The sequence below is a fragment of the Asparagus officinalis genome, chromosome 4 (assembly GCF_001876935.1).
Source record: "Asparagus officinalis chromosome 4, Aspof.V1, whole genome shotgun sequence".
NCBI lineage: Eukaryota > Viridiplantae > Streptophyta > Magnoliopsida > Asparagales > Asparagaceae > Asparagus > Asparagus officinalis.
Window position 1 is genome coordinate 111,212,844 of NC_033797.1, and position 25,932 is coordinate 111,238,775.

Genomic DNA, 25,932 nt, shown 5'->3' on the forward strand with positions numbered 1-25,932 from the left:
TGTGTATAAACTTGAGCTTGAAGTATTATCACACAAGATAGAATTCCTAAACTAATATACCCAAGATAAAAATCTTCATTAAGCTCGTCTTTGTTATGGATGAAGCGGTATTAGATCTTGACTTGAAACGCAAAGCTTCATTCCCATTTCCTTCCAACCTCCTTTAGATATCATCGTTAAGCTCGATTCCATCGAACCTCCGACAGGAGGATCTTTGTGTAGAGTTCCTAACAAGCAAATACAAAACACTCGACAAGCCGATGTTAGGATTTGTTTATTAATCATCAAAACTAGATTAAATAGTAAGCTCATAAACATGAGACCTAACACGATGCAGTGTGCCAGATTGTTGGCATTGGGAACGTCAGGATGAAGATGCACGATGGACATGAAAGGACTCTCTCTAATGTTCGGTATGTTCTTGACTTAAAGAAAAATCTTCTTTCGTTGGGAGCTCTTGAGGCTTAATGGTGCAAGTTCAGTGGTGAAGGTGGAGCTATCATAGTCTTCAGGGGTGCTACTGCTATTCTGAAAGGAGAGCGCACGAGGAACTTGTATAGACTAGTAGGGAGCATCATTGAGGGAGAGGTTTCAGTCGTAGCAGAGAAGGCTGATTGATCGAGACTTTGGCACATGCGTCTAGGACACATGAGTGAAAGGGGTCTACAAGTACTCCACGGCAAAGGCGTGCTTTCAGGAATAACTCAATGCAAACTTAACTTTTGTAAGTATTATGTTATGGGGAAGCAATGTAGAGTATTTTTCTCTACTTTGTAGCATAAGTCCAAGGGGTTACTAGATCTTGTCCACATTGATGTGTGGGGGCCCTCACCGAAGGCATCCATTGGGGGTGCGAGGTATTAGGTTACCTTCATTGATGATTTCTCCAGGAAGCTTTGGGTCTATTTCTTGAGGCAAAAGTCTGAGGTTTTTCAGAAGTTCAAGGAGTGGAAGGCGTTGGTGGAAAATCAGACGGGGCTGAAATTGAAATTCTTGAGGTCAGATAATGGGGGTGAGTACACCTATGGGGAATTCAAAGAGTACTTGACTGATGAAGACAACCAGCATCTATTAAGTGTGCTAGGATGACCAGAACAAAACGGAGTAGCTGAACGCATGAATCGGACACTGATGGAAAGAGCATGTAGCCTCTTACTACAAGCAAACATGTCCAAAGGTTTTGGGCGGAAGCGGTAAACCATGCGTGTTATTTGATTAACAGTTCACCATCTATAGTCGTTGATCTTCAGATCCCAGAGGAGATATGGCGAGGAGAATCAGTGGACTAATCGACTTTATGCATATTTAGTTGTCTAGCATATAGTCTTGTAGACAGTCAAAAAAGAAACAAGCTGGAGTCCAAGTTGAGATAGTGTATCTTCATAGGATTCACTTCTGAAGTCAAAGGGTACCGGTTATGGGATCCTGAGACTCACAGTGCCTTTACCAGTAGAGATGTGGTCTTTGATGAAGACGCTATCATGCGGGCAGATTCGAAGACAAAAGACAAGGCGTAAGGTGGAGCTCCAGATGCTTCTACAGATTCTCGGGTACAGGAGGTGGAGTTTTCGGAACGCCTTGCAAGCTCTAGTGGGCCTATCGATGAGACTCCAACAAGCGATGGAGACAGAGCTACTACACAGGATATGGGAGTAGCCAGGAAGATCTTAAGTATGGAGATCTCATGAGATAGGATTTTTGGCAAACTTTGGCTGTCCCAAAAGAATTATATTCTCAAGGTGTTGAAGAGTTTAACATGGATGAAGCACGATCGATTTCTACTCCTTTAGCCGGTCACTTCAAATTATCCTCAGAGAAGTGTCCAAAAACAGTTGAGGAGTAGGAAAAGATGTCTCAGATACCATATGCGAGTGCGGTGAGATCGCTGATGTATGCTATGGTTTGCATTAGGCTTGACTTAGCCTATGTAGTAAGTTCAGTAAGTCAATTCATGTTAAATCCAGGAAATCAGCATTGGGAGGCAGTGAAGTGGATTTTGCGTTATCTATGAGGGACTACAAAGGTGGGCCTATTGTTTCAGGCTTTGGAGGATAAAGGGTCTAAGAAACTATAGGGATACGTTGATGCAGATTACGCATGCGATCTTGATCAGCGGGGGTCAACGATGGGGTATGTATTCACAGTTTCTAACTGTGCTATTAGTTGGAAGGCTGAGTTACAAGAAACCGTGGCTCTTTCGACGACTGAGGCGGAGTACATAGCTGCAGTTGAGGCATCGAAGGAAGCTATGTGGTTGCGGGGTTTGGTCAGGATGTTTGACATCATGCAGGATTCAGTACCTATTCATTGTGACAGTCAGAGTGTGATTCATCTTGCGAAGGATCAGAGGTATCACAAGCGGACGAAGCACATTGACATCAGGTATCACAAGATCCAAGAGTGGATTGATAGGGAAAAAGTGATCGAATTGATGAGGATTAGTACAGAGAAGAATCCGGCGGAGATGATGACAAAGGCCATTATTAGGGCTGAGCATGGTTCGGTCCAAACCGAAAAAACCGACCGAACCGACCCGAACCGACCAGAAAAAATCGGTTTTATGAGTAGGACGGTTCGGGTCGGTTTGAAAACTTTTCAACCCGAACTGACCCGAACCGACCGAATATAGTGCAATACTACCCATTCTGATCTCAAACCCTACCCGACACGTCCCCAAAGAGTCAAAACCTCAAACCCTAAACTAATTTTCTGAATCATTATGGGTTAAAAACAATATCATTATATCAGTGTTTAATGCTTCATAATCTCCTACTTTGTTGATACATTTTTTTCTTTAACACAATTTATTGTTTGATAAGAAGTTTTTTCTTTAACACAATTTGTTGTTTGATAAGAAGTTAGAACCGAATAAACCGAACCGAACCGCACCGAACCGACTTGCAACAATTCGGTTCGGTTTTAAATTATAGGCGGTTCGGTTCGGTTGTTCAAATTTTGGAAAAAACCGAACCGAACCGACCGTTGCACACCCCATTATAGTGGAGAAGTTCAAAGCATCTCTGGACTTTATCCACGTTCTTCAGAAGTAACTTTGGAGAAATACTCTTTGGGTGAAGTTGTATAAAGTAGGGGTTGATTTTGAAAAATCTTCGCGAAGGATTGACTCAACGTGATGTGAGTCAAGGTGGAATTTGTTGAGTTCGTGATGACTCAAATCAGTTGAGAAGCAGGATTGGGTTCAGACTCTAATTAGGAATATTCCACCATTGTTAGGGGTGTGTAGTTTCAACCTCTTGTAATCTCTTCTCAAAAGAAATAAGATCTCCCCCTTTCTCCCCGTGGACATACACGGATCATCTTGATCGCGTGGAACCACGTTAAATCTTGTTGTTTGCTGTTTGTCTTGATTGCTTGGTAGATTTGGGGTTTCTTGATTGTTTAAGTTTTATCTTCCGCGACTTGAATATTCCAACGTATACTTCGATTTCATTTGCACTCTCACATTTATTTCTTTGATCTTTTTTCTTTGAAAATTTGAACAAAGATTTGATACCAATATATAGAGCTCTAATATGGATATAAAATGTTGGTGAATTATTTATGGTGCTTTCTTTATATCCCATCATGTTCCTCTATGTATCTAATTGGATAATCCACGTTGAAGATGTCATTTTATTGAGTAATGTAACATATACCTTGAGCTTTTTAACACAAATCTAACTACAAATTAAAAGCAACATGGTTAATCGAAAGACGTGAAAGACGCTGGCACCGCTTCCATGCTGTGGAGCATCAACTGCAATTTTACAGCTCATTGAGATCAATGAGATATGATTTAATATAAAAAATATAAATAAAAGTATTATGTAATCATTATATTAAAGTTAAATATAATTAGAAATATTAAATGTTTAGGGGATAATGATGATTACAATTAGATATGTACGTAAACTTTACTTTTCCATCATTAAAAACCTAAATTAAGTTAAACACAAATTATTTCAACTTTTAATATAAATATTAATTTATACATATTAATATATAAATTATAATTTTAAAAATACAAATTGATCAATGTTAATAACATATTATTATTAGCAATTAAAAACTTCTTTCAATACTTTACTTCAAATCTTTATTTCATTTTCCATTAAGTCACTTCATCATTTTTTTGTCCACTAAAAACATTTAAAATGTAAAACAAGTAGTCTCATGTACAACTGCACGTCTAATATACTAGTTTTTTAAATAAGTTTTACATGTTATATTTCCTCTCCTTTAACTTAACTTCTCCCATGTTTAGTTAACCTTGCTTCGCTGGCTCCAAATCCCTGGTGTGTTTGGATTTCAATGGGGTTAAGGGAAGTTAAGAGGCTGTTTGGTTGTATGTTTTTACCGTGTAAAAGGATGGAAAGTGTAAAAAAGTGGGTTCCAATGTCAGCTTTCATCACTTTCAATTGTTTGTTTGTAGTTGTGAAAATAGTGTAAAGTGATTTCATATGCTGATGTGGCTTGCAAAGTGATTTCATAAAAAAAGACATGATTTTAGGAGAAAGCTAACATTGAAAACAGAAAAAATAATAAAAAATAATTCCAACCAATATGATCATTTGAGTAGGGACCACTTTTTACACTTTCCAAACAAACAATTAAAGTTACATTTGCAAACCAAACAAGCAATTTATGATTCCAATGGAATCAAAAACAAACAAAGAAAAGTATACAAGTGAAATTGATGAAGTGGACAAAAACTTTCCAAGTTGTGTCATAAATACACAATTTTACCAACAACAACCAAACAGCCCCTAAGGGAAACTAGGTGAGAGAATAGGGGGCTGTTTGGTTGTATGTTTTTACCATGTAAAAGGATGTAAAGTGTAAAAAAGTGGGTTCCAATGTCAGCTTTCATCACTTTCAATTGTTTGTTTGTAGTTGTGAAAATAGTGTAAAGTGATTTCATATGCTGATGTGGCTTGTAAAGTGATTTCATGAAAAAAGACATGATTTTAGGAGAAAGCTAACATTGAAGTTAGGAAAAAATAATAAAAAATAATTCCAACCAATATGATCATTTGAGTAGGGACCACTTTTTACACTTTTCAAACAAACAATTAAAGTTTCATTTTGCAAATCAAACAAGTGTTTTATGATTCCAGTGGAATAAAAAACAAACAATGAAAAGTATAAAAGTAAAATTGATGAGGTGGACAACAACTTTCCAAGTTGTGTCATAAAAAACAAACAATGAAAAGTATAAAAGTAAAATTGATGAGGTGGACAACAACTTTCCAAGTTGTGTCATAAATACACAACTTTGGTGGACAACAACTTTCCAAGTTGTGTCATAAATACACAACTTTACCAACAACAACCAAACAACCCCTAGAAAGGAAGGGAAGAGAGTTTCCTTCTCCTTGGTTATACCCCAATTTGGAAGGTAACAAATTTTATACTATTAGGGGGTGAACCAAGGAGAACTGGTGAATATCTTCACCTCCTAAATATTCCCAAACAAGTTGAATGGTGCCCCTAACTTTCCTTCACCCTTATTCCGCTCGGTCCAAACAAGCCCTTAATCCAAACATACACACTATTGTTGCTCATAACCGATATCTCATCAACAGCACATAATGTACGGACCCCCACCGTATAAAATCAGATAGCTACGAGCTCATTGTAGTCGTTACAGCAAACACACATCGGACAACAAAAATCCCCAAAATCTAACCATGGAACCCTCGCCGCCGCCGCCGGAGATCTCGGGCTCTAGACCAGAATCGTCATCATCATCGGTAGTAGAGCCCGAGCAAGGAGTAGAGGAGATGACTCTAACCGTGAAGTGGAGCGGCAAGGAGTTCACCGTTAGGGTTTGCGGCGACGACAACGTGGCCGAGCTCAAGCGCCGAATCTGCGAGGCGACGACCGTCCTCCCTAAGCGCCAAAAGCTTCTCTATCCGAAGATGGCGTCCAAGCTCGGCGACGATTCGGTCCTCCTCTCCCAGCTCAACCTCAAGCCCTCGGTCAAGATGACCATGATCGGGTCCGTTTCTCGAACCCTAACCCTAAACCGAAAAAATGTGTTTTTGTAGGGTTATTGTTTGAAGGTTTAATTGCGAGTAGACGCTCCCTGTAGTATCCTCACAAATAGAACTACAGGGGGTCTATCTCTCTTCTCAAAACTTTCTGACTCTTTTAAGGGCCTGTTTTGTTCATTTCCTTATAAAAAAAGAAAACACAAAACCATACTGAAATCTATTTATTTTAGAGGATTTCTGAGATTTGATTTTTTCAGTTTGCTTCGCTTTGAAATCATAGGATGTAAAGCATTGTTTTTCTTTTTTGTTTGTTTGTTTCAACATCCAAAAATCAAGAAATATGACCCCATTTCAGCCACTTTAGTCAGATCGGGTCTCGAAAATGCAAGACTAACAATATTTTATTTCTCATTTCCTTCATTTTCCTCCCATTTCAGCCACTTCGGGACTGGTATTTCTACAAATTCTGACGTGACACCCCATTTCAAAGCTCCATTTCTTTAAAACCCTCACTGAACCAAACACGTAGAAATCAAAAACCGATGTGGAGCTCTTGTCAGGTCACAAAAGCTCGATTTCCTGTTATTTTTTTTTGAGCAAACAAACAGCCCCTAAGAGTAAAAAGAATTCACGGGTTTGTTCGCAATAGGGTGACCCTACGAGGGTCTCTTAACAATTTAACCTCTCTTGGAAATATAGGTGCTTCATGTTGGGAATTGTCTCAAATATGCAATGCCTCTGTGATATTATTGGAAATATTTAAATTTGGGTGAGGGTTGAACAATTAGGAATTCTAGTTTTGAGGTAAACTGTCAAGGTCCAGTTAGCAGTTACGAACTATGGGAATGCTAATATCCATACCATTTGCAGTATGATGTGAAATTATTGTCCATTGTTTTTTTTATCCATGTGTCAACTGCTTAATTTTATATCTGTTTATAAAAATCAGATACACTTTGTGATATTCTCATTGAATATGTGTTTACCATATGTTGAATTATATTGTAGATCCTATCTAATGTTGTAATCTTCTCTCATGAGATAAGTAATGGAAAAAATAGCCCTTTTAGTTTTGATGGTTTATCACCTATTACACCGTCAAAGCAATCTCCTAACTCTAACCATTATTAATCATTTACTTTGTGTATTTATCAATTAAAATTAACACAATATGAAAAATAAACAGTATGTTTAAGTGCTTGTGGCGTTCAGCTTATGTGGAGCAGTAAATAGGTGACAAACTGATAGTTTATGGTTGAAACTTCATCATTAGATTAACAGACAGCGTTTCTTTCTATAGGACTATGAATATCTTGGAATATCAAGACCTCTTTAGGTAAAATTTGGATCAAACGAAATGTTTGTGTGAATGCATGTATATAGGGTGCATGAGTCTGCATGTACATATCTGGTATTTATGCATGTATACCCAGGTTGCATAGGTTAATTTCAATAAGACACTCCGTAATTTCTAATTTGACATTAAAAAAATTAAGCATGAATTTCTGGTAGAACAATGATGCAGAAAGATAAGTGCTGCTACTTATGTATACATGTATATGTTGCATATTGTGAGAATACTAGTTTCAACAAAAAAGACATGACAGAAGTTTGTGATTGGACTTGGACAGATGAAGAATATGCACTATTTTCAGGTAGCTCAAAACACAACAGCAAGATTACAGCTTGGATCATTTCATGGATTAACCCTTTGGGTAAAGCTGTAGGTAGAAACACGTAGAATGGGAGTGTTGAAGTAAATTGTGTGGAGAGAATGATGTGCAATAATACCTAAAAGATGGAGAACAAACTTAAAAGTACAAATATATTGCTCAAAAAGAAAGAGCTGGAGACTATTATTTGTGAAGTGGTTGGAAATGAGAATTAAAGACCTAGATAATTGTGAGGGAATTTTCTAAGCTTTGCTTCAATGAATTATCAAAGAATTACATGGAAATAAACAAGCAAATTATGCATCTTTTGAAACTGAGATTACTAGTCTGACACTATCAGCACCCATTCCAATTTAGATTCATCTGCCAATCCCATGACAAGCTGAAACTCATTCACAGCGTGATCATAAGTCTCGTGCGTGCATAGAAAGGCAAGTTTGCATCTTCCACAACCAGGTATCAATACCTCAATACCTTGTCATTTGTCCACTTAGTCTGCAATACATAATTATGCATGTGGCTGTTTTTAGGTGGTTCCATGGCCAGTGACTCAGTGATCCTAATCTCATGTTATTTTTTTCCTTTTTTTGGCTAAAAAGTTTATGTAAAATTTGAGGTTTTCACAAAATGTGTATTTAACTATTGGCTTGTTCTAGCATTATCTTAATCAAATATGATTTTATTTTTCTCAGATCATGGCTTAATATTTTTATATGTGGTCCTGCAGCACCATCGAGGATGATATAATTGTGGATCAAGTAGATTCACCAGAGGTCGTTGATGATTTTGAGCTCGGCCTAGACGAGGTTGTTGACATTAAAGATAAAGATGCTAACAAACAAAAATTGAGGCGACGCATCAGCCAGTATAAGGTTTTTTTTTTTTCTGAATTCATATAATGCATCCTTAGTTACATTATTATATCATGGTCAAGTAATCTGGAGTTTCTGGCAGCAAAACTTTCATAGTTCATAATACTTTCTTAGGTTAACAACTAAGAAGAGGTTATTTGAAGCACCATCATTTAGTAAAGCCCTGAACTTTCAAAAAGCCTATATGAGGTTTGCTCTCAGTGTATCATAAAGTGTGCTGAATTCTTAAACTTCAAGGGTTTCACCTTTGATATGCAAGTCCTGTCTGGCAGGGGTTATTCAGCTTGTATTTGTTTGCTTAGTTTTAGGTTTAGATAGAGAGCTCGTCAATGAACAAGACTTTTATATATTAGTTGTTTGTGTACTTCCAAGTTGCAGATGGATTTCTAACTTCCACTGTCATTCATGGTCTGGTTTCTAGAAAATAAAAATACATTAACTACTGAAGAGAACATTTGTTTTTGAGTCATCTTACATAGTTATGTATGAGATTTAATAACAAGAAAGTGGTTAGTCAAAAATCTTTCCTTCAAAAATTCACAATTATGTAATATTTCTAAGAATACTAAGTTTATTATCAAAAATCCTTCCTTTGACATCAAACAGACTCATCTACCCTCCAACGTTGGATGGTGGGAGCAATAATATGTCTGGTGTTTCTTCCATAAATAATCCGGATTTATGCTGTATATAAACAAATCATTGGTTCCAAGGGTCATTCACTGTGGAAAGACATTCCTCTAAGTGTATATGTGCGGAAAAACCTCACCCTAAATTTAGCCACCAAAAGGTTGTACCCCAATCTTACCTTACATCCAATATAGAAGTACTCAGAAATAAAAATAATTAGTAAAAATGAATATTTTATTTTGAGCTGTTTTTCCTACTGGAATAAGGGCAAGGGGATGTTATCAGTTTGTTAAGTCTGCTTGATATACATTGCTAGCCTATATTCAAGAGTTTATATTTCTGACTGAACTGTTTTATTGAACATGGTACCAAAGCAATAGAATCCAAAAAGAGCTTATTCAAACAGCACTATTAGCAATTTATAATACATTTGTTAAATTTATCCTTATTTATATTCTGTCTTTCCAATCCAGTCATGTTCATGCTCAAGGCTTTACCATGTATTCCAAAGGTCACTTTGTGTGAGTGAAGGGGGATTGTTAAATGTTATGTTTGCTTTATATACATTGTTAACCCACTGAATAGCAGAAAGTTCTTTGGTAGTTCGATTACTTTTTGAGAACATGATGAGGGTGCATTGAGTTTCCCCTTGATATTTGACTTTTATTAATATACTATCCTAAAACTGGGAAGGATGTTAAAACTCTTTTTTTTCCAAAATTGCCCTCAACAAGAATATCAATTGACTACAATAAATATCAATATGAATAGTCTAATTATGTAAAAAGATAACATAATTATTTTTTCTAGAAAGATGGGGATTAACATGATGTGTCACCCTTCATGTCCTACAATTAAAGCTCTCATTAACCTGCTCATCTCTTTATATTTTGGCTACCTACCTTCTTATATTTATTCTATAAGTTATGCATTAAGTATCATCATGGTAGCCAAGATTCAAATCACTATGTAAACACCACCCTCATTGCTCAACCTTTCATATAGAGTCCCTTAAAACTTTCATATTTTTATTGCCCAAGTCATTAAAAATTGCTACTAGAACCCTTTGTTCTCAAGTTATTTTGAAACTAGTCCCTCTAATCACTGAAATTGCTACAAGTCCCCAGTTCTTAAGTTATTTTGAAATTAGGTCATTCAATCAAATGTAGAAGTGCTAAATTAGAGAGAAATTAGTCCATCCGATCATCAAAATTTATATTAGGTTCCTAATTCTGGTAAGTTGTTTCAAAGTAATCCCTCTAATTGCAAATTCAACTATTGATTCGAGTGACTAATTTGAAAACCACTTAAATAAAAATTAAGGGCTCTAATTGCAATTCCAATGATTTGGGGGACTAATTTTAAAATAGCTTAAGAATTGGAGGGGTCTAATTGCAATATCAATTATTTGAGGGATTGCTATTACAATATGAAAGATTATGGGACTAATATCAAAAAAGCGATGGTAATATCATGATTAAGAATTTTGTGAAGTGTGCAATATTCCTAATTGATAGAATCCCTGCTCACTCCTTACGATAAACCCATGTTTGGTATCCAGTTCAACGTTCGCCAATGTTAAAACTTAAAAGTTTGCCTCTATGTGAAAAAGTAAACTTTAACTAAAGTGAGGGGGTAAGATAAAAAGGGGTGAAAAGTTTACACTTGGTTTATTTAGCCATGTGGATTACGAACAACCCCAAAAAAGATTTCAAAACTTGCAAAATAGCCGCTTAAAATCCAAAAAAACATCTATCCCCTATCAAATAGAAAGTACAAACACCCCCCTGAACAATTCTGAAACTAAAAAGATACCCTCAAAATTTTAAAAATTAAAATTATAAACTCACAATAATACCCAAACAAATTCAAAACCTGCAAACTAACACTGAAAAGTTTTTAGAATTTACAGGAGACATCCTAGGAGTTTTGAAAATTGCAAAGAAAAAAACCACTAAAAATAAAAAATTAAAATTTTTTATAAAAAACACTCTAAAATTTAAAACCTATAAGAAGTAAACTAAAAACTATGAATTACGAATAGCCCCTGAGAAGTTTGAAATTTGCAGAAAACACGCTGAAAGTTTTGTAAATTGCAAACAATATCCTCAAAATAAAAATTAGAGTTTTAATGAGAATAAATTTATGTAGTTTTAATGCAAATAAAATTAGAGTTTTAATGAAAATATTATTTTCCAGTCAAAAATGATAAAATCGAGAAAATCCTTGAAATAAGATAATTAATAAAAAAAAATTCAAAAGTTCAACGATAAGCATGTAGTGGTTGTTAACCGAGAAAAAGAATATACCATCAAATACATTTACATGTACATAAATGCAGAAACTAGAGAAACAGATCATAATACATGTCTTGATCTGTTAACTCATATATGAGTTTCTATTCTTATATATGCTTCACATATTTTCCATATATATAAAATATGCCATCCCAATAGACTTATTGCATATTAACCTGAACTTTTGATCACTGCTCATGTAAGCTCTCATTTGATCAAAATTTATGTCTATACTACATTCCCATCAGAGGAATATGTTTCTCTAATCTCATATTATGTGCATAAATCTTTCTATTGGTCGACTCTTCTATATTAAAATTGAGAGAATAAGATTTTCTTTCATGTATCAAAATTTATGTATATACTACTTGCCCATCCAAGGAATATCCTTCTCTGATCTCATATTATGTGTATTAAGATTTTTCTTTTGGTTAATTATGCTATATTGAAATTGAGGGGAAAAGAACCTAATAAGAAGTAAATACTTAGGTTTAGTAAGTCTGATGCAAAATGATCATCTCTATGTCATGACTTTTATATTAAAAATATGTAGGTTTTATTGTTATATTACAGAGTCATTACGTATTTCCTTTAATGAATGAAATTATTGATTAATTACCAAACTGTCTTCGTCATCTTATTTTTATCATGTTTTATATTGTTACTCGCTTTTTTTCTATTATTTCCATATACTAAATAGATTACATGATTGAAATATATGATAAAAAATTATATTATATCATTTAAAATGCACAATGTAGTAATGAGATTATTCCACTATATTAAAAAATTATAATTTTCATACATAGTCATTGACATTTAATGTATGTACTTACAACATGTTAAATAAACATATTCACTATTTAAGTATATTGTCCATTATTAATAAAAATTATTAAACTATAAAAAACATATTATTGTTCATAATCTAAATTTTTTTTCCTATCATATGCATAAACCGCAATATTACGAATAATATTTCTGAATATATCTAAAGAAATATGAACAACCAAACTATGTTTAACAAGCTGAAGGTTTACATCAAGAGCAACAGAAAGACATAGTTCATGTCGTTCACAATTTATAATAATTAAAATCAAAATTTTAATGTTAATAAGTTTTAATTATGTTATTAAATATTATTCATAGTATTTAGGTATAATAATAAAATTTTAAATTAATGTTACTTACAATTATTATCAAATTCGAGGATTGCTCAAACTGTTTACATACTTTTATATGCAAACATTTAAAACTTTCTGCAAGTACTTACAATCAAGGTTTATTTTTCCCAATCAACTTATAATTTTCTAAAAAAAGGGTAAATAAATTGATGACAATAAGAATTTATATATTCATTCAACCAAAATTTTATCCATGATCGGCCCTAGAAGTCAACAACAGCTAAACAGTCGATCCATCTTCCACCCTGATTTGCATGTATTTACAAAATTGTTTTTACTCATTTCACTTTTAAAACTATGAACTATTTATTTTAAGTAACCACTTAAAACTTCTTTTAAACACTTTACTTTAAGTCTTTATTTCCTTCGAGTTACCTACTCATTTCCTTGTCCACGAAACATATTCAGAACATAAAAGATGTATATCCACATGCAATGCACGTACACCATACTAGTCAGGGTAAAAGTGGTTGCTTGCCTTCGCAAGTCTTGTCCAATGAAGAATAGTTCTACTTGGGAGATCTTGTTATCTTGTCTATCAACTAACTGATGGATGGATGATAGTCAATATGAGAAGAATAAATTACCTTTTCTATGACATCCTTTAATCAAGATTCTGCTAATCAGCCGGAGTAAGCAGGCGGAATTAAAACTTTCTGGTGATAATATGGTTGTTTATTTGGGTGCAAGAATATGTTTCCTTTCATATTGAGAATAATGATGTGTCTTGCATTTTTCTAATTCTTAGATCAGGAAACTGAACGACTGTCGTGAAGGAAAGAAGCTGCTCGTTTTGGATATTGATTATACTCTATTCGACCATAGATCCCCAGCCGAGAACCCACTTGAACTCATGCGACCTTGTAAGTAAATTGATATTTATTTTGCAGTAGTCTATATTTTACACTATATTGAAATTTTAGTACTTTATGCAGATCTTCATGAATTTTTGTCTGCTGTCTATGTAGAGTATGATATTATGATATGGTCTGCAACCAGGTAACATTTATGTTATATATTTCGGCTTAGTTGCACCTTAATACCCTATAAGTTGCCCTACTTTGCATTTATATACCCTCACTTTTTTTCATCCCTTATATACCCTAAAGTTATTAAAATTTACACTTATCGGTTATGCAAACATGACCCCTCCCCCCAAATAAAATAAAATAAAATAAAATAAAATAAAAGATGATGCTACTTGGGTACTTCTATTATGAAGCCTTAACCGTATCTGACATGTATTCGTAACAAAACTTCATGGACACTCCTTGGATATAAGCAAACATTTATTGAGACGTATACTCAATTACATTGAAATGTTTTAATTAAAAAAACTTGTCATACACTTCTTGGACATATATCCTACACTTCATATCCATCTATTGTAACTTGTTAGACATTGGTCGGGTTTGTTTCTGGCAATACTCAAGTTCAACAATGCGATTTAAAAGTGTCAATTGAGCGTCTAGTTAAAAAATAAGCAGTTTTCACTTTATAATAATCAACATAATAAAAGAAACTTAAAATAAATATTTTAAATTTAATAACATTATATAGTATATATATTATATTATATATATATATATTATATATAATATGATATATATATAATATATATATATATATATATAGTATATATATATGGAGGCATACTCCTATGCTAACTTAAGTGATAGGGGAAATAGTTGTCGCACCAAAGCATTGTTTAGGCGGCAGCGGTGCATGATTATTAATATAAAAGTCTCGTTCATAGTCATGGCAAGGATCCCGCTAGGGTAAAGACGCCGTGGATAAAAAGTTTGGTGGATAAGCTATTTCCTATGCCACTTAAAGTGTGATAGGGACGTTTTCATATAGTATTATATAGTATAGTCATAGTATAGTATAGTATATATATGATAGTATAGTAGGAGGAGAGGAGGAGAGAGAGAGAGAGAGATTGGGAATGGGGTACTTGTGCATAGGAGGTGGATTTCCTCCTATGACGGCCGTCTAAAAATCAGCATGAATTGAGGCGACAATGGTGGTGGATGGTCGGCTCCGTTGAACTATGAAGTCTACATATTCTATAAGCCGCGCAACAGCTACGGCAAGTTTGGGGTGAAGCGCCGGTCGGGTCGTTTGACGTTCAGTTGCGGCGCATCTGATTGGCATTGTTAGACGGTGTGTGGTGAATGAATAAGAGCTTGCGACCGCGCAGGGTTGGGCGTGAGGTGGGAGGTGCAGAAAGCGACGAGGCATTCACCCCAAACTGTGGTGTGTTGGGATTTAGATATGTGAAGATGCAAGTGGTCAACGAGGCGGATCGCATCCATAATATGGCGGCTTAATGGCATGTGATGTTTAGAGGGGCGTCAAGGAGGAAATCGCGCGCTCCTGATGACAGGATACCCATGTAATCTGCATATGAGTATGACAGAGGATAAGGCCGGGCATTAATGCGTGCATATATATGGATATATATATATAATTATATTATGATATATATATATATATATAATATATAATATAGGTATATGAGGGGGTTTTGGGGGGTGGGGGGGAGGTGAAGTTATGGGTAATCATTGAGGGGGCCGAAGGACCAAGTTTTTGATCCTTTGGGCAGTAAAGTGCTCATTTTCCGTCCACGTGCAATTTAAAGGAAGGGAGCCATTTTTCAAAGTGGCGACTAGTGGTCGAAATAAGTGGATGTAGAAATGAGTCACTGGGTCAGCCTGCGAAGGGGAACAAACGTTATCGGGCTGGTGGTGCTGGGAAGTGAATACTGCGATTTAGTCAAATTTTGTTGTATTTGGCGTAGGCGTCACTAGCCATGCCGGGTATAGATGGCTTGTTCTGCGATGCAGCTTATTGGAGCTGTAAATTCCCAATGGGATAGCACACATGGCAAATGTTAGGAGTGGCAGTTTTAATAGGGTGATAATAATGTTGTTATATTTTCTGAATGTCAGGGGGAGCCTATTAAGAGGGCGCTATTTTAAAAATGTAGAATTATTGTGGGGAGTTTAGGAAAGTGAACTGGCGGGGTAGGGGGTTTCAAAGTAATTTAATAAAAATTAAGGGTAAAGAAGTTTTAGAAATTAGCGATGTGAAATGATACATAAGAATTTTTGGGAGAAAGGTTCACAGGCGCAGCGTTGCAGATAGACTGAGGGAATAGTCATAGTAGTATATATGATAGTATATATGTATGAGGTAGGGTATGATAGGTATTATGTATATAGGTAGGGTGATAATAGTATATGATAGGTATGAGGATTGGATGAGTATCGCTGGTGGTCATGAGGGGAAGGGGGATTTCCCTGCATTGACGGTCGTGCTGAAATCACATGATTGGAACGACATTAATGGGATGGATGTCCGCTCCGTTGGAACTTGATGCTAGGATATCTAAAGACCGCCAAACACGGTCGGGGTGGGCGGCGAAGAGTGTGGGTGAAGCGCGTCGTGGGGGTGGGTTGAGGGGGGGCCCCGCTTGGGTCGATGGGCGCACGATGCGGTGATGTAATGTTAGACGGTTGGTGTGAATGAATAGAGAGCGGTGTCAGCGAGTGGCGTCGAGGTGGAGGGGTGGCAAGGAGCGAGGAGCGAGTTGGCGAACGCGCAAAGTTGGTGGTGTGTGTGGGGTTTTGTGAGAATATGTAGATAAAAAGTTTAACGGAGGCGGATCATCCAGGCAATGTCGCTCAAACATCATGTGATTTTAGAGGCGTCAAAGGAGAAAATCTCTTCGGCGTATGAGCAAGGATACCCATGGGGTAATGATCGTCTCTCTCTCTGACTCTCTATATATAATATATATATATATATATATATATAGGTGAGGGTATAGTATAATATATGATATATATAGTATATATATGCAGATTTATGGGTGATCCTTGTCATGAGGAGGGGGAGTGTCATGCCTTGACGCATCTAAAATCAGCATAGATTGAGCGACAGTTGTGGATGAATCCGCTCCGTTGAACTGATCTTAGCATATTAGTAAACGCCCGAACCCAGCAGCCAAAGGTGGTTGGGTGGGGATGCCGCCGCGCGTCGGTCGTTTGTGCAGCGCCTTTCGAGGTCAGCGATCGTTGGATCGGAAGTTGTGAGGCGCGAGTGGGGAAGGGGATGTGCACGCCAGAACTTGGTGTGGGGTTAGGTTTTAGAATATGGGTAGGAAGTCAAGTTGGCAGAGGCGGGGAGCGGATCATGGCCGGAATGTGGCGGCTCAGTCATGTGATTTTAGTAGGGCGTCACAGCGATGAATCCGGCTCCTATGACGAATGATACCCATTGAATGCTGCTCTCTGCTGACTCCTCTCTCTATATTATGATATATGATATATATATGAGATATAATGGAGGTGAGGGCTGGCAGCTGCACATTGCTCGCCCATGAGCTACAAGTATATGACATTGTGAGCGCCTACACCGATGTGGACTAGTAGCGGCTCACGAGTGTCATGACACTTGCAGCTTGGCACGAGGTTGGGGGGAAGGGAGAGGGGTTGGCGTTGAGGCCTGGCCGAGACGGATCGGACCTGCCATTATGTCTCTCGTCTCTTATATATGAGTATGGATAGGTAGGTGAGTATAGGGGTGAGTAGTATATAGGTAGTATGGTATCATATGTATGGGGTATAGACAGTGGTACAGGTATCGTAGTGTCTATATATATAATATATATATAGTAGTATGGGTATAGTATAGTAGTAGTATATAGTAGGCGAATAGTGGGTATGGGTAGCGATATGTATGTATGACATGTAAGCATATGTATGTTATATATATAGGTGATATATATATATATATATATATAGTATGATATAGGTATATAGGTAGTATATATATATATATATAGTAGTAGTAGTACGGCATAACAGAGGATATTTAAGTGCAATTTTTTATAACTTTAGAGTTTGTAAGTGCTGCTAAATACGCGTGGGGTTATATAAGTGCAAAGTAGGGTAATCTATAGGATTTCTTTTCTTTTTTAGAAGAACTATAGGGTATTTAAGTGAAATTAATCTTTTGTTTTCTAACTGCATTCATGCTTTCATGTGATTGGTCCCATCTTACTTAATTGTTATTTGATTTTTAGCATGAAATGGGTAGAACTAAAGATGGGACAGCTTGGGGTTCTGGATAATCCTAACTACAAAATAACGGCTCTTTTAGATCATTTAGCCATGATCACCGTACAGTCTGATAAACACGGGACCTTTGAGTGCAAGCCACTTGGCCTTATTTGGGCTTATTTTCCTGAGGTTAGATCTAAATTAAACATTCATTTTATATTTTATTATACAAGCACACAAAGATCGACATACTTTCTTCTGTAATTCTGCAGTTCTACAATGAAGGGAATACCATCATGTTTGATGATCTTAAAAGGAATTTCGTAATGAATCCACAAAATGGGCTCACGATTAGACCTTTCAGGAAAGCCCATTTGAATCGTAACAGTGATCAGGAGCTGGTCAAACTCACTCGGTATTTGCTAGCTATTGCTGAGCTCCCTGATCTGAGCTCACTTGATCACAGGATCTGGGAACGCTTTATAGAAGATAGCACTAAGAGACGCAGACACAGGTTAGTGCCCTGCATATGAAGGGATGATCATGATTAAGTTGGCAATCACTCTCATGTTGATGTAATTTTATTTTATTTTATTTATTTATTTTTTATTTTTTTGCTTTTGCAGTTAAAAACTGTGTGGTTATAGGATATCTCAGCGCTTATGCATCAAACGCTGATAAATTATTGATCACTCATCACAGGTTACTTCCTCTATTTAAATTCTCTAGTCCTGGATTTATATTTCCGTCTATGTATCTCCTTGGATCAAGATATTGTTTTTCCTACTCTGAGATACACCTCTCTTCCTTTGAATTATTATGTCGTCTTTTTACCTTTTTTTCCCCAAGGCAAGTAATATTGTTTGCATATAGTCTGCATTCTTTGTATCTTTTTTGCTATGAGTGAGAGTTTTTTTGGATATAAGTAGAATTTTAATATAGATAATGGAAGTTCTTTAACGGAACCACAGTGATGTGAGGAAAAGTTTTTTTGATGCCATGCTGTAGGGATGCAAAAGGATGTTTAAATTTGCAGATATGTATCAGATACTAATATGAATACTATGTGTTATGTATTTAGCAGGATGTTGATACGGATACAATATTTATATCTAAATAAAAGGTATGGAGGTAAGTACAATATCAATATTTTTATCTATATATCTCCAAATATGCGTTGAACAGTATTTGAAATTGTAACGACCTTAAATTAATGGCTCTGAACTCAATTCTGAAGATCCATCAAACCCTAAGTTTTAGATGTGTTGAATATATTGATGAAGGCTAATTTGAGAAATTTTGTTTTCTCTAGCTATGTTTTTTGTAACACATGGTCTGTATATTTTCCAATTAATTTGTTGTCTCGTATCCACTTTTGTATTCATATACGTGATTTGTCTGATCTGTTCATATTTATTCAGGCTGCAATCCCAGTGTAGCAATTAGTCTTCTATATTCATTGTCTTCTGAATCCCTTGGGTGTTTCTTCACTCCTCACTAGCAGCTGAGGTTGCTCCGCACTCGGTACAAGTTTTTTTGGTTGAGAAGGGAGAACCCATAGATATAAATAAACGCACTGCTTAAACTAGATGGGGCTTAAATCAAGTGGGAACTTTCTTAGTTGGAGAGATTAAATATGAAAACGTCAAAGATTTAAGGAATTTTTATGTAAGTATATAGATTTAGATCTAAGTGACTAGTATTATTGGAGTGAACAGTCGTCAACATTTGTGTACGGACTCCATGCTGCATCTGTGTACTAGTAGCATTAGAGCAAGGACAGCAAGCTCCTTGCACCCCTTCTCAAGGCCTACGTGGCGGTGGGAGCTCTTAAACCCCCCTCCAACAAACTCTCAGCAAGCTCCCAAGGGGCTCCCTGGGCTGATGTGGCCAATGGGGCCCACCGGAGCTCTTGGGAGCTCCCAAGCGCTCCACAAATTTGTGGAGTGCTTGGGAGCTCCCAAGCATTAAATTTTTTTTTTTTTCAAAAACCTCCCTACTTTTAAACCCAAGCTTTAAAGAAATATTTTTTTTACGAAAAAGTCTTTGGCCTTTGTATCTTTGCAATAGAAGTGAAGTTTTTTTGATAGAAGAGGGGTTTTTTTGATATTGTTGGAGCTCCTAACTTGGAGCTTGTTGGAGCTCCATAAAATAAGAAGGTGCTCCCAAGACTTATTTTTATAATTTTTTATTTTAAAATGCTTGAGAGCTCTTGAGAGCTTGCTGACTTACTGCATTAATCCATATTCATCGAGTCAATGGTTGAGAACGTCCCCACTTTGCGGGATCTTCCGGTAGGATCTGAACTCGTTTTAACTGTATTTCTTGTTTCTTTGTCATTGTTGATCTTATGGCTCTTCTAAGCATGTATTCTTTTATTACTAAAAAGAAAGTGAAAATGACTTATTACTCGTGGATATCTGTCGTGCATTTACTACAAACATTCTCAATCAATTCTGTCTGAAATTAACTTACTTTTGAATAAAGGGATTTTTTTTATCAACCCACCACCAGTGATAAGTTTCAATATGGCTCCAATGATCTCGGGTTCGTCCCGGGTTGGGTTACCGGAAAATAAAAAATAAATAAAAATAAAAAATTATATCAGATGCATCACGGGAAAAATTCCAAGTAACATCTATATTCCGCATAAAGACAGATTGATTTAACCCTTTGAATACAAATTCCAGGAGATGCACAAAGAAAAGGTGACTGATGGTAGCACTCAGGGTAAAAAGCAAAAAATACTTGCTGAGCCCAAAAGAGAAAGAAAAAGAAAAAGAAAAAGATTCCACTCAAAAATGTCTATTTGTCTAAATGAAATAGAGGGGTAATAAGTTCAAAATGCCATAGTACATAAATAATTTCTAGAAAACTTAAAGCTAATTATATCTTAATAGTTTTGGAGCTATATTTACCGTTGCTAATTTGCCCATTACACGTTTCTGCGTGTTTATATGTTTTAAAGGGAGCATTTATTAAGTTATACTTTACATGACTTTGCACTTATATACTATATATCTTTTAAGTTTGACATTAAAATATCGTATTTTTTATAGCATGATTACTATTTTCTGTTAACCAAATCGTTAGATTATTCACCCAGATATTTCCATGAGACTTTCACGAGTCCTAAAGTTGTCTGAATCAACCATCTCCTAAAGTAGCACTTCAAACATGCAACATAATAACAAGAATAGTTTAGTTGATTCTGGTCCTTTTAAGGGTATAAAGGGCCAGATTTTAACTTGGAGAAGTCACATGAGAATATTCGGGGAATGTTCTAATCGTTTTCGAAATAACGGGGTACTTAAATGTCAAAACTAAAATATAGGACATAGAAGTGCAAAGTCATGTAATGTTTAGAAAATTCAAGACATACAGTTTTGCTGCAAAGTCTTTCTATTTAAGTTTTTATCATGACGATTCTTGCTCATATATTCCAATTAAATCCTATAAGCATCATCCCAGATTATTTGTTTCTTCTTGAAAATATTATTCGTTTGCTGTCTTTTTGGTTTTGGAGAATGTTGGTACTTTTATGTGCTTATAGGCTCAAACACATACTCATCTTGAATTTTGTGTTCAAGTCTGAAAACTAAGAAAGCACCAAATAAATAATTTAATTATCTAAATCTTATCTAAAATGAAACCAGAGAAAAAAATATTTACTCAATAAAGTTTTTGGTAACAGTTTCAAGATGAAACCATACTTACACTGCATGCTTTGTTGAAAATAGGGTATACTTTGGAGGGTGCTTGGGGATAGTTATATTTAGCAAGTCTTGGGGGGTCAAAAGCTGTTCCTGTCAGCAGGATTGAACCGCCCTCAAAAGCTAAACGTGATCGTTTGGTTCGAAGTAAAATGAGGAAAAGAAAAAAAGAAAAGAAAACGAAAAGAAAATGGAAGTGAAATGAGTTTCTTTCTTATGTTTGGTTATTAAAGAAAATTGAAAAAAAATCTAGAGGAAAACAAACAATATTATTTTCTTTATTATTTGATTGCCCAATGACAACTAACAAGTAAATACATTTAATTTGTATTCGATATTGATTTATATTTTCACAAAATATTTCATTGTAAACAGTATAGAGTATGACTTGCTAACTTGTAAGCTTTATACTCCACGTAATTAGCTCCCCTAATTCTTATAGATTGTTTCAAATTATTTCCCCCAATTAAAAGTAGAAGTAGCAGTGGGTTTAGTTTGAAAGTATATGAGAATTGGGGTCTTAACAACGAATGCAGTGATGGACTTTCGAAATAGGAAAAATGAAAGGACCAATGTGGAAAAGGTAATTTGTTTCAAAAATTATTTTTTTAAACTCGCGCCAGCCAGTAGATTGCCCTTTCTGATCCATTTTAGTAACATGTGGGGCCCACGTGGCATTAGCAAGAAGCAGGAGAAACAGGTTGCGAAGATTAGCTGAGGAGGGCATCTTCCAGGTTCGGCCCCAGCACTTTTTTCACTCACTTTCTGTAGGTTCCGATGGAGAAAAGAGAAAAGAAAGTTTTTAGGGAAAAATGTGTCCAGACCCTAAAAGTGGAAACTTCTTGTGACTAGTCCCCTTGTACTTTGCCCCATATGTATAAGCCCCAAAAAGTGAGCTTTAATGTTTTAAACCCCCTCCACGTCAGCATTATACTAAAAGCAGAATGTATTTTGGAAAAAAGCTGAAACTGCCATTCTCTTTCTTCCCCGGACGAGGCCTAGTCCGAACAACAGAAGTCACTTCTCATTTAATGCGATATGATGGAAAAAATGAAGGGAAATTTCCCTTTTTTTTTACTCCATCATGAGCAATAACTATTTAGTTCTCCATTACTCCTCCTCAGACCAAAATTCTCGCCATTACTCTCTCCATTACTCTTATCATCCCTTCAAAATGGCTAAAAAGGACATCATCTGCATTGTCTCTTCACGGTATAAAGCGGTATTCTTGAAGATTAATTCTTCAACCACCATCTTGGATCTCAAGTTTGATGTGGCAGAGAGGTTAGATCTTCCATATGAGTCATTAATTTTGGCATACGAAGATGAAACAGTTGGAAGCTTAAAATTTTCCATTGAGAACGATGGCGATCTGACGTCTATGGTGGAGCATTGCCACAATCTTGGACTGAAAGAGGTTCACATGCAAGCTTTTAAAGAAGGAGATGATTCTTCGAATAAACAAGAAAACGAGCAAGTCCGACAAGACATGTTAGTTGTAATCTTGGTTCTGTTAGTTGTAAGCTTGGTATAATTTAGAACTTCAGTTCTAATTCGATCGTATGTTAGTTGTAATCTTAGTTCTGTTAGTTCTAATTCGATCGTATCTTATGTTAGTTGTAATCTGCCTAGTCCCGAACAACAGTTCTAATTCGATCGTATCTTATCGTTAAGCAGTTCTTTATTATGCTCCATGCGTTAGTTTTAATGGTTTCTTTGTCAGTTCTAATCCCTATTTTGTTAGTTCTAGATTTATTGCTAGTTCTACCCTAGTTCCATACGCAGCTTCCATACGCTGCAAGCGCTGCAAAGGTAGTTAGTTCTGATTTATGTCTTGTTAGTCCTAATAGTTATATTGTTAGTTCTAATTGTTATATTGTTAGTCCTAACTGTTATATCCTATTTTGTTAGTTCTAGATTTATTGCTAGTTCTACCCTAGTTCCATACGCAGCTTCCATACGCTGCAAGCGCTGCAAAGGTAGTTAGTTCTGATTTATGTCTTGTTAGTCCTAATAGTTATATTGTTAGTTCTAATTGTTATATTGTTAGTCCTAACTGTTATATATTGTTAGTTCTTGCTGGTTCTAATTGAATGTAACTACAAGCAGTTATCTTTTTTGCTTTTTAGCTTTTGGTATTATCTGTTGATACTTCTACTATTTGTGTAGTTTATGATAAATTATGTTCTTAATATTTGTAGTGCTTCCAGCAGTTTGAACTCAAAAAATATAGACTGTGGCCCATCAGCATTGTGGACCACAAGTTTTCCAGATAAGAATCCCAATGATAATCCTTCCGAAGATGATGTCATGACGATTGATGGCATGATTAACAGATCAGAGAGGGTTCCCCTTGCTATACTATTCCATGGCAAAAAAATTCGAATACGAGTTTGGGAAGAATGAACCGAAGCGTATTCGAGTGTTTTGTCGGTTTAAGGAAGCAAAAAATTGCCCGTGGATGTTATTTGCCTCTCCACCGAAAAATGATAATAGACTTGAAATCAAAAGGTTTGTGGACAATCACAGTTGTGGGTAGCATGGCAATAATGCTGGTCAATCTAGAGCCTCAAGGCGATTCATTGCTACCCAATTACAACCCACGTTAAAGGTTCGACCGGATATACGGCCTATTGACGTTCAAAAGGAGTTTCTAAGCTCGTATGGGATTAGGGTCGATTATAGTAAGATTTGGTGGGGTAAAGAAAGAGCACAAGAGAAATTATATGGTGATGCCCATGAGTCCTACGATCAATTACGATGGTAAATAGAAGATGATATATAACAAAAGACAAACTAATTTCCTTTATGTGACGTTGATTATACTAATTTTTCAATGTTGGTACTAACGCTTAATCTTCAATTTTCTAGGTATGTAGAAGAGGTCAAGAAGACAAACCCAGGTAGCTATATTCATGTTGAACAAAATGAGGGGAGGTTTACAAGGTTATTCATATGCTACGCCGCCTGCATAAATGGTTTTTTATACGGCTGTAGACCACTCTTATTTTTGGATGGTACCTTTCTTAAAGATCGATTCAAAGGCATACTCCTAAGCGCCGTAGCATATGATGGAAATCAGGGGATATTTCCATTGGCGTATTGTATATGCGATCAGGAAAATAATGTTAACTGGAAGTGGTTCTTACAAGGTTAGTTCTATCCCTAGCCATGTTAGTTCTGTTGCAGGTTATGATAATTCTAGCTCATTCATTGCTAACTCTAATTCGTGTATGGTAACCACAACTCTTTGTAGGTTTGTGGTCTATTCTCTATGAAAGGCCAGATCCATACAACCCTCCACACAAGCTAGTGATAATTTCAGATGCGGATAAGGGGATCAGAGAAGCAGTTAGAGAATTTTTTCCAGATTCTATACACTCTCGATGTGTGTTGCATCTAGTTGAGAACTTCAGGACAAAGTTGAAGGATTTGGGATTCAAATCAAAAGATACTCAGATCTTGGGTAATCTATTGCAATCTGCCTGTTACAAATATACTAGAGCAGAATGGAACGATTACATGGACGACATTAGACTGGTTGACGAAAGAGCTTACAATATTGTGATGAACTACGCTCCAGAAAACTGGGCCAATGCGTTTTTTCCTGGAGTTAGGTAAGTTATAAGCTATTTCATTACATGACTATTATAAGCCGCTTGACGAATTCCCTATTATGTTTCAGATATGGTCACGTTACATCAAATGTTGCAGAGTCATTCAACAAATGGATACATGAGGCTAGGCTACTACGGATACTTCAACTGGTAGAGCACATACGTAAACAGATTATGGTTCGTATGAATGAGCGACGAACCATGGCTGAAAGCTGGAATCAATTTCTTTGCCCCAAAGCTGAACTTGCTCTCAAAGAGAACATGGAAAATGGCCGTCCATTGGAGGTTCGTCAGTCCCACACAGGATTATTTGAGGTACAATCCCATAGATCTTGTCAAGTGGATCTAGACAATAAAACATGCACTTGCCGTGGGTGGGATGTAACCCGTGTCCCTTGCAAACATGCATGCGCATCCATTATGTTTATGAAAAGGGATGTCTACCAGTTCTGTGACTGGTTTATGACGGTTGAAGCCTTTAAAAAAAGCTAGAAATTAACTTACTTTTGAATAAAGGGATTTTTTTTATCAACCCACCACCAGTGATAAGTTTCAATATGGCTCCAATGATCTCGGGTTCGTCCCGGGTTGGGTTACCGGAAAATAAAAAATAAATAAAAATAAAAAATTATATCAGATGCATCACGGGAAAAATTCCAAGTAACATCTATATTCCGCATAAAGACAGATTGATTTAACCCTTTGAATACAAATTCCAGGAGATGCACAAAGAAAAGGTGACTGATGGTAGCACTCAGGGTAAAAAGCAAAAAATACTTGCTGAGCCCAAAAGAGAAAGAAAAAGAAAAAGAAAAAGATTCCACTCAAAAATGTCTATTTGTCTAAATGAAATAGAGGGGTAATAAGTTCAAAATGCCATA

At 36.1% G+C, this 25,932-nt stretch overlaps 2 protein-coding genes across 3 annotated transcripts; both read left to right on the plus strand.

The window, feature by feature from the left end:
* On the plus strand, positions 5,600–19,089 carry LOC109837965 (ubiquitin-like domain-containing CTD phosphatase). 2 transcript variants are annotated; one of them, XR_002246517.1, is made up of 8 exons: positions 5,600–6,001; positions 8,397–8,541; positions 13,401–13,515; positions 13,588–13,651; positions 17,745–17,910; positions 17,994–18,235; positions 18,348–18,423; positions 18,806–19,089. XR_002246517.1 is itself a non-coding variant. In XM_020406358.1 (7 exons), the coding sequence occupies exons 1-7, from the start codon at positions 5,691–5,693 to the stop codon at positions 18,349–18,351; spliced, it is 1,047 nt and encodes a 348-aa protein (XP_020261947.1). In that variant the 5' UTR covers positions 5,600–5,690; the 3' UTR covers positions 18,352–18,681. The 2 variants fall into 2 exon arrangements, 1 of the variants encoding a protein (XP_020261947.1); XM_020406358.1 differs by lacking the exon at positions 18,806–19,089 and having other exon boundaries at positions 18,348–18,681.
* On the plus strand, positions 22,609–25,543 carry LOC109839155. Its single transcript, XM_020407584.1, has 6 exons — positions 22,609–22,925; positions 23,636–23,780; positions 23,974–24,197; positions 24,306–24,586; positions 24,691–25,051; positions 25,120–25,543. Exons 1-6 carry the CDS (start codon positions 22,609–22,611, stop codon positions 25,541–25,543), a joined length of 1,752 nt encoding a protein of 583 aa, XP_020263173.1.